General features: G+C 35.7%; 1 protein-coding gene across 1 annotated transcript; it reads right to left on the bottom strand.

Annotated features, from left to right (window-relative positions):
• Nucleotides 1-2,436: 2,436 nt before the first annotated feature.
• LOC112856823 (olfactory receptor 2T27) lies at nucleotides 2,437-3,408 on the bottom strand. Its single transcript, XM_025920133.2, has one exon. The coding sequence runs from the start codon at nucleotides 3,388-3,390 to the stop codon at nucleotides 2,437-2,439; it is 954 nt and encodes a 317-aa protein (XP_025775918.2). The 5' UTR covers nucleotides 3,391-3,408.
• Between the last annotated feature and the right edge of the window lie 6,504 nt (nucleotides 3,409-9,912).

Genomic DNA, 9,912 nt, shown 5'->3' with positions numbered 1-9,912 from the left:
AAGGGTCATTATACCACCCAGCCCCTCATGATACCATAGAGACATCCTATCAGAAGGATGTATAATGGCCAGGTAGACTAACAGCCTTAAACATTTTCTGTTTGTTTTATTAGAGGTCTTATGTTAGAGTTAGAAGGCATTGGTGACCTCTGTAATGTCATTTCTGCAAGAAAGAATTACTTTAAATGCAATGTCAACAGAAAAGACTAGAATAGAAGTGAATGAGGGAAGCAGATTTCACTGCCTGTGCCTTATAGTGATGAGTTAATTTTAATAATACCGCATGGTATACAGCACCTTTCAAAGCTAAAGTTGCTTTGCACCGGTAATCTCATATCCTCTTAAAATTATCTTTCTGAGGTAAGAAGTAGGTTAGACTATCCTAATTTAATAATTTAGGAACAGGAGTTCAAGAAATTACTTTCCTCAATTTTACATAGTAAACTTATTTATAATTAGAATTTTACAAGTGTTACAATGGCAAGATTTTTTTATATAATGAGAATGTAATTTTCCTAATCTATTTCTTTCATACAAGAATCCACCTTTAAGGCATATCCACTATTACCAAACCAAAGAATGTCCAAAACTGACTAATCCTGGTCAAAGTCACTGTCTCCATGGCAGAGGTGTTAGAAAACAAAGTTCAAAGAGAATGAAAGACTGGGTTGAAGAATCCTGCGATATCAAAATAGAGTGGTGAAATCTAAAAGGTAACTCCAACTTCTGGTTCCAACTTGAATGTTATTGAGGAAAAAAATAGGACAGATGCCTACATTTAGGGATAAGAAACAATATCATCACCATTTGTTTTATGTGGGAATGCAAGATAGAACAATAAGGTGTCTTTGAAAGCTCTATAATGATATATTTCTCCTTTTCTTTTTCAGAATGTAAAAGCATTGGATTTTTGGAAGCATATATCAACTGCCTGTTGATTTGTCTATACACATTTAAACCACTCCAATAGTAGGAGAATTTTAAAATGAGATTTTATATAACCACATGTTTTTCTTTGTGTTGCAAAATATTTTATCCATGAATAATGAAATATAAGATAAGTAAACTCTAAGATATGAAAGCAGGAAGTTGGAAAGACAGAGGATTTAAAATAGAATAAGTTTTGTCAAGCATGAAAAAGAGAAGAGATAAAAATAACTTTCTCTACCTCAGAAGAATACTGGTTAACATACAATTATTAAAATAATTAAATATATTAAGCTATATTAAAATATTATAAAAAATACAAAAAATGAATATCAATAATTGAATAATAAGTATATTCATTTCCAAAAGAAGAAATCAACCTTTAACTCTCAAAAGAATCCTGTTCTTTTGCATAATAATTGTTAAAAATAAAATATTTAGGCCATCAGACAAGTTAAGTACAGTGAAAAAGATGCATTCTAAAGTGCCCTGGTTGTTCCTTTTAAATGATATCATTAAGAATTTGGGATAAGGAAGGATAGAAAACGTAGGAGCCATCCATGTTTAACAATGCATCAACACCAAACTTTCTAAACATTGAATTCATTGTTCTGGAATGATTTTAGTAAAACCTTTATGTTTTTTTAAGTATTTATTTATTTATTTATTCATTTATTTAGAGCATGAGCAGAGAGGGGCAGAAGGAGAAAGAGAATCTCAAACAGGCTCTGCACTGTCAGTACAGAGCCTGACACGGGGCTTAATCTCATGAACCCATGAGATCATGATCTGAGCTGAAACCAAGAGTTGGACATTTGACTGACTGAGACACCCTGTTGCCCATTTTTAGTAAAACTTTAAGGCAAAAAAAAATCGTTTCTGGCCTCTTACAAAAATTGACGTGTACTGTTGTGTCTACAGACCATTTTGATGAGATTTAGTTGAGAAAATTAGTTACATGGAGTCAAACCATTTTTTTTTTTAACAAATAATGATGCCAATATTGGCTTGATTGAATTAAAGATAGAATACAAAAAAAAAAAATCACTTGTAGAGATTGAAATAACATTTGAAATACAATCAAAATATTTGGCAAGTTGATTTTTTTGAAGTAGTCAATTTGTAAAGTTTCTAAAAGACTGTGGTAAGAAGTCAGAGGAATAGCTGAAGATGAGCATTTCTTTTGCCATGACTGACCATTGCAAGAAATGGACAACTGCATGGTTTCCAGTGGCATGCATACTTTATGGAAAGCAAACAGGTGACTCCTACTTTATTGCCACACATCCAAAACCATCCATGTTCTTCAGAAACCTATACTTTTCAAAAAATGGCCAAGTTCTCAAAATCCCAGAGTCAACTTTTTAAATCCTAAGAATAACCCACCATTGCTTGCTGGCATGTGAATGTCTTCGTTAAGTTTGCAGGCAGAGAATATGTAAATCCTAAGATAATGATAAAGTTTTCTATACATATTTTTTCAAATATCTAGAAGCAAATGCAATTTCTTTAGAACGTGGATACACTTCCTGAGGACAAATACTTGCCCAGAGCTTTCTGTAGAGCCCCTGTAACGTCCTTGTTTCTGAGGCTATAGATGAGTGGGTTGAGCAAGGGAGTGAGGATAGTGTAGAAGGCAGACACAGCCTTGTCCTTGTCAGGGGTATGGTAAGAGTGAGGCAGCACATAGGTGTACATGGCAGCCCCATAGAAAAGGCTGACAACCACCATGTGTGAGGAGCAAGTGGCCACTGCCTTTCGTCTCCCCTCTGCTTCACTCATTCCATAAACAGTGATGAGAATCCTTGTATAAGAGGCTGAGATGACGGAGAAAGGGATGAGGAGCATCATGATGCAGCAGACATACATGGCTGTCTCGTAAGTTGATGTGTCAGTACAGGAGAGCTTCAGAAGGGCAGGGACCTCACAGAAGAAGTGGTTGATTTCTCGAGAGGCACAGAATGGGAACTGCATGGTGACTGGGGTAAGCAGGAAGCCATCTATGGACCCTCCCAGCCAGGCTGCCAGTACAATCAACATGCAGACCTTTCGGCTCATGAGGACAGGATAGCGCAAAGGGTTGCAGATGGCTACATAGCGGTCATAAGACATGAGTCCTAGGAGAAAAAACTCAGCCCCTGCCAATGTCAGGTAAAGGAAGTGCTGGGCAGTGCATCCTGCAAAGGATATGGCCCTCTGGCCCAAGATCTGGTCAACCAGCATTTTTGGCACAATGGTAGAAATGTACAAGATGTCCATGAGGGAGAGTTGACTGAGCAAGTAGTACATGGGGGTGTGGAGGCGGGAGTCTATGTGGATCAGAATGATCATGATGGTGTTGCTGGCTATGGAGATGACAAAAACGAAGAGGATGAGGGCAAAGAGAAGCCAGGGAAAATCATTGTCATTGAACAAGCCCAGGAGAAGAAAGTCGGCATACATGGAATAATTGCCCCACTCCATAGCTCTGTAGGTTACACTAAAAAGACATGAATATGATAGGTAAAGTTGGGCACAAAGATAAATATTTAGTTTGTTTAAAATATTATAATGCAGTCATGGACAAAATCAAGACTAATCAATCAATCTCAGTGTGTAATTCTCTCCCTTTTCTAATAACTCCTGGGATTGATTCTGATGTGTTGCTTTGAGAAATGTATTTTTAACTCTGGGCCCTAAGGATGATCCACCCTATGCATAAAGCTCAAAAATTCCAACTTCCTGGAAGAACAACCTCAGAAGATTTATATATGCAGCACCATATAATCACTCACTCAAGGATGATATACTTGATTTGCTGACTATTACTTTTAAAGTTAGACGTCATGGTGAGACAATTTTATGTCCTTTTACTTAAAAATACGTATTTATTTATTTATTTATTTATTCATTCATTTACTTTGTGTTTATTTTTGCTCAAACATAATTTCACATAGAGAAAGATACACATAAAAGAGAAATATTTGAACTTGTCCGACTGAATAGAGATAGGAGTGTTGGGTAAAGAAGGGACAAAATCCCCACTTTATATTTCTGTCTCTACATCAGGCTCTAGCTCTTACAATCAAAATTCACTCTGAAAGCCATTCATCAAGAGAATATATTTTACTTATGAAAGGATAATCACGTTGACCTTTTACCTAATTTGCACTATTTTTTATTATAATTTCAATATAGTGAACATACAGTGTTATATTACTTTCAGGTGTACAATATAATAATTCAACAATTCTATATATCACTTGTTGATCATCACAAGTGCACTCCTGAATCCACATCACTTATTTCAGTCATTACTCCACCAACTTCCACTCTGGTGACCATCAAGATTCTTCTCCATAATTAAGAGTCTGTTACTTTATTTGACCTTCCCTCTATCTTTTTTTTTTTTCCTTTTGAATCATTTGCTTTCTTAAATTCCACATATGAGTGAAATCATATGATATTTGTCATTCTCTGACTGACTTATTTCCCTTAGCATTATACTTATAAACACTAATTTATACTAGTCTTCACACATCTGTACATTATAAATTTAGGGTGTTAGCTGATATTTATTAGGTCTTGGATATTTACAAATAATGATTGTATGATGAATAAAAAAAAAAAACAAGACCTCTGAGTTCTGAGAAACAATCTAAGAATTATTAGAAAGAAGAAAATCAAGGGGAAATTGTTTAAGGTCAAGTGGTGATCATTTTACTTCTTTTAGTATAAAGCTACTGATTAATATTCTATAACTCTTTAACATGATTAGTGAGATGAAAGCAATAACCACAGGGTGACTTTTTTAATAGAAAAAGTAATAAGAAAACTGTAAATGTTTTAAATAATACTAGAGATCATTGTCTCCCAAAAAAGGGACTTTTCTGCTTAAACCTGAAGTTTAATTTTATATATATATTTCAGTTAAACAATAGTTCATCACACTTATGAACAGGTAGGTTGTTGGGACAGTTTCTATCAGCAACATATAGAATTTCCCTGTCCAATGTAGTAGTCACAAGTCGCATGAGGCTATTGAGGACCTGAAACATGGGTGTTCTGAATGGAGATGTGCTGAAAGCACAAATTACATTAAGAATTTTAGACTTATGGGGCGCCTGGGTGGCTCAGTCGTTAAGCGTCCGACTTCAGCTCAGGTCACGATCCCACGGTCTGTGAGTTCGAGCCCCATGTCTGGCTCTGGGCTGATGGCTCAGAACCTGGAGCCTGCTTCCGATTCTGTGTCTCCCTCTCTCTCTGCCCCTCCCCCGTTCATGCTCTGTCTCTCTCTGTCTCAAAAATAAATAAACGTTAAAAAAATTAAAAAAAAAGAATTTTAGACTTATGGGAAAAAAAGATATGCAAATATCTCATTAACATTTTTATATTGATTATGTGCAGAAAAGACAATATTTTAGATGTATTTACTTAAACAATGTAGAATAATTTTTTTAATTTTTAAAAATTTATTTATTTTTGAGAGACAGACAACAAGGGGTGGGAGTGGCAGAGAGAGAGGGAGGCACAGAATTTGAAGCAGGCTCCAGGCTCTGGGCTGTCAGCACAGAGCCTGACACGGGGCTCAAACCCACAAACCATGACGTCATGACCATGACGTTAAACCGACTGAGCCACTCAAGTGCCTTTAACTTAGACTAAATTTATTTCACCCATTTCTTTTTACATTTTTGGTGTGGCTAATAGAAGGTTTAAAATTACCAGAATGCCTGGTGACTCAGTTGGGTGAGCAGTGGACTTCGGTTCAGGTCATGATCTCAGGGTACATGGGTTTGAAACCACCATGGTCTTGTGGCTGTCAGTGTGGATCCTACTTCATATCTTCTGTCCCTGTCTCTCTCTGCCCTTCCCTTGCTCATGCTCTCTTCTCAAAAATAAATAAAACATTAAAAAAGAGAAAATTTAAAATTATCTCTGTGCTAGAGACTATTGTGCTAAGTGAAATAAGTCAGTCAGAGAAAGATAAATACCCTATATTTTCATTCACATGTGGAATTTAAGAAACAAAACAAATGAGCAGAGGAAAAAAAGAGAAAGAGATATTGAGAGAGAGAGAGAGAGAGAGAGACACAAATAAATAAACAGACTCTTAATTATAGAAAAAAAACATTTATGGTTACTAGAGGGGAGGTGTGTGCAGTAGGGTATATAGATGATGGGGATTAAGGAGTGCACTTGTGATGAGCACAGGGTGTTGTATGGAAGTGTTGAATCACTGTATTCTACACCTGGAACTAATATTACACAGTATGTTAACTAACTTGAATTTACATAAATATATATATATATATATATATCTGTGGCTTCTATCAGATTTCCACCATACAGAACTTCCCTTTTCCCAGAGCAGCGTGACTCCAAATATCTCCATCCAATTGAGTCACCCAGAATTGAATACATCCCAAATTATAGAGAACTGAGCAAAAAATTAAGTGTAACAGTAAATTAGAAAAAAAAAATGATGTTACCTCTATGTGCATTCACCTATAAATAGTAATAAGAGCACATTAACAACAGAGTGTTTACTGCTTAGTGATTCGTATATATTGTTTAATTTACTCTATTCAACAACTCTGAGAAATACTACACCACTGCTTTATATATTTTACTGATGAAAAATAATTAGACTTGAGGTTAAGAGACATTATCAGGAACACAGGACTCTAGTTAACCAGTAGCAGAATAATTGCTCTTTGATGTTTTTCAATAAGCTTATTAGAGATCAATTTATTCATTCCAAAAATATTTCCTGAGTCACACTGTGTGAGCCAAAGTTTTAATTTCTGAAAAGACCTAAAAGAATGTATAAGACATGGCCCCTGCCTTCAAGGACACTAGAAGTGAAGCAATATATATGACTATAGGTGAATTTTAAGAATGATTTTGATTAAAACCTCTAGGGTTTTGTCTTCTCCTGGCCTGGTGTATAATTGAAAGTATGAAAAGAGAAGGACATAGTGAGAAGAGGACAATGGAACCCGAAGTCAAGTGGCTGGTTCATGAGAACTTCAATCGGGCCCCTCTGTATATTTCACCAGAACTAAGTCACAACAGATAGATCTGTAACTATGAAAAGTAAACTCAGCCAGATATTTATTAATGAGATCCACATTATGTCCTTACAGATTTTTTGCTTTCTCATTCTTGAAATATTGTTAGCTTTACATCAAGACTTTCACCAGCTGTTTCCTAATGTGGGTCCTTGTTCTGTTTCTGTCTTTCTTTTTCCTCCACTGTGTTAAAACACTGGGGAAATTAAAAGCAAACACTTAGAGGCAATCCACAAGATGGAGAGGGGGAGGGAGAGAGAGAGAGATGCTCACTCAGCCCTACTCATCAGAAGTTCAATAAGAACAAGCTCCTTAGAGGGCTCTGCTCATTATTTCACTATAAATTCAGAGGTTAGTAGATGGCTAATATCGACCAAACATAGTGACTAGTATTGGTCCAAGGGGAACATTAGAGGCCATGAGAGACCAATGGGCCCCAAAATCTCCCCTTCAGGGCACAGGTGTCCCCAGCCCTGACCATGAATATTCTTGGTGCTGAAACTCACTAATGAGGCCTTAGAGAACACTCCAGCATTCTGCACAAAGGGAAAAGATTTTAGCAAATCAATAACTCTCCAGATCTTAAAAGCATCTCCCTCTCAGTCAGTGCTGACTCGTGACCTGAATTTTTAAAAAAAAATTATAAAGCAGTAAAACAACATTAACGAGTATTGGGAAAATAAGAAAATGAAAAGAAGTCAACTGGAACACTCCATGTCCCCAAATAATAACTATTTATATGTCTATGCATATTTTTATACTTAGTATACATTCAATTTTGTTATATATGTAATAATGTTAAATGCTATTAAGTATGCCTTTTCTATGTAAATGTGCAGTCTTTATACAGAATCTCATTATAGTTGAATGATGTAACATGCATTTACTTATTCCTCAACTGGTTGACATTTATATTGCTTCTAAGTTTGCTTACAATGTATACTCCCGTGGGATAATTTTATGGGATAGACCATGGGAGATGGCTTATAAGATGGCTTTTGAAGTCCATCACCACTTTGATATACAAAGTTAGTGACTAGTGATGATAAAAGAACACTCTTTTTTTTTTTTTTTTTTTTTTCTAAATTTTTTTTCAACGTTTTTTACTTTTTTTATTTTTGGGACAGAGAGAGACAGAGCATGAACAGGGGAGGGGCAGAGAGAGAGGGAGACACAGAATCAGAAGCAGGCTCCAGGCTCCGAGCCATCAGCCCAGAGCCTGATGCGGGGCTCGAACTCACGGACCGCGAGATCGTGACCTGGCTGAAGTCGGACGCTTAACCGACTGCGCCACCCAGGCGCCCCAAAAGAACACTCTTTTAGTGTTCTAAAATGCTAGTGTTCGAATGCTAGAAAATCTGAGCTATATATATATTTCTAGAACTAATTTTTGGATTTCTTTGTTATGATCCTTGCCCTTTTCTATTTTCTATTTTGGTGATTTTCCACAAATTAGCATTTTTTTCATTATAATATAAGGATAAGGACTTTGTTTTATGTATAATATTTATTGCCATAATTTTCCCTAATGTATTACTCTTATTATAATTTTATTTTATTTTAGGCTAAGTGTTTAAAATATTATGTGGTTAAGACATTTATTTTATCCCTTTGAACTCTGAGTTTTGTTTGGAAATTATACCTCATAATTTCATAATCACAGGTCAGTGATTAACATGTAATTCTATTTTAATCCAGTTATAATTTTAAATGTATAATATTCTAATAAATATGAAATATATTTTGCATTTTTTTGTTGAAAACTTTAGGAGTTTGGTTTCTACTTACTCAAATAAACAAATTCAAAGGTGAATGAAGAACAGGGATAACTTCACCAAGGTCCGCTATTTCTTTCTGTTGATACAGACAAAGACACATCATCATAGGTGAAGTTAAATGTCACTCATGTTGCATGTGGAAATGTTAATATGAAAAATGGATACTGAAAAACAGGTAGGTCTTAGATAAGTCCCAAGAAAAACTGTAATAGCAGTGATAATTAAATTTTTGAATCTTACCCAGTGCTTTGCTTTCCATATCTATTCTACACAAGAATACAGATCCAATAGTAAGTAGCCAGATTTTTTTCCTTGTCTTTTTTTATTTTGTTACTCTGCTGTCAAACACTTCTCTGTGTCAAAGATTGGCACAATGCTCACTGACCACCTAATTCAGATGTTTGAGGGTGCTAAAAGGATAAGCCAGGGGCGCCTGGGTGGCGCAGTCGGTTAAGCGTCCGACTTCAGCCAGGTCACGATCTCGCGGTCCGTGAGTTCGAGCCCCGCGTCGGGCTCTGGGCTGATGGCTCAGAGCCTGGAGCCTGTTTCCGATTCTGTGTCTCCCTCTCTCTCTGCCCCTCCCCGTTCATGCTCTGTCTCTCTCTGTCCCCAAAATAAATAAACGTTGAAAAAAAAATTAAAAAAAAAAAAAAAGGATAAGCCATACAGGACACGAGTATAACTGGAATAAATAGCAAAGAACCTGGGAAAACAGGGAGAAAAGATGACCCTACACTTAAGTCATTTAATCCTATATATATAATATAGTCCATTATGTTTATTCCCATAAGATTTTATTATAAAGCTTCAATTTAAATTTTGGAATAAAAACTTTTTCTAAATAAGTAATAGGGATAAGTAGTGCACTTGTGATGAGCACCTGGTGTTGTATATGTGTGGAATAACTAAATTGTACACCTGAAACTAATATTACACTGTGTTTTAATTAACTGGAATTTAAATACAAAACTTAAAAAATTAAGTAGAATAATTTGGAGAATCTTTATTTAAAAGGGTAAAAAAAAAATGACAAAAACAAAGTTCCAGCCTTCATTCTAAAAACAGACCAAAGGCGTGATAATTGTCTCAGCTAAACCTCAAGAACAATTACACTGAAGACTTTCCCTAATTCCACCATTGAAACCTATTTTCCT

Source organism: Puma concolor, chromosome A1, assembly GCF_028749965.1.
Source record: "Puma concolor isolate L17-30 chromosome A1, mPumCon1.1.hap2, whole genome shotgun sequence".
Lineage (NCBI taxonomy): Eukaryota > Metazoa > Chordata > Mammalia > Carnivora > Felidae > Puma > Puma concolor.
Note: the sequence above shows the minus strand (reverse complement) of the source record. Positions and strands in the feature narration are given on the sequence as shown.

Bases quoted from the DNA above. Each gene is read 5' to 3' on its own strand.
- LOC112856823 (XM_025920133.2), bottom strand. From the start codon at position 3,390: ATGGAGTGGGGCAATTATTCCATGTATGCCGACTTTCTTCTCCTGGGC.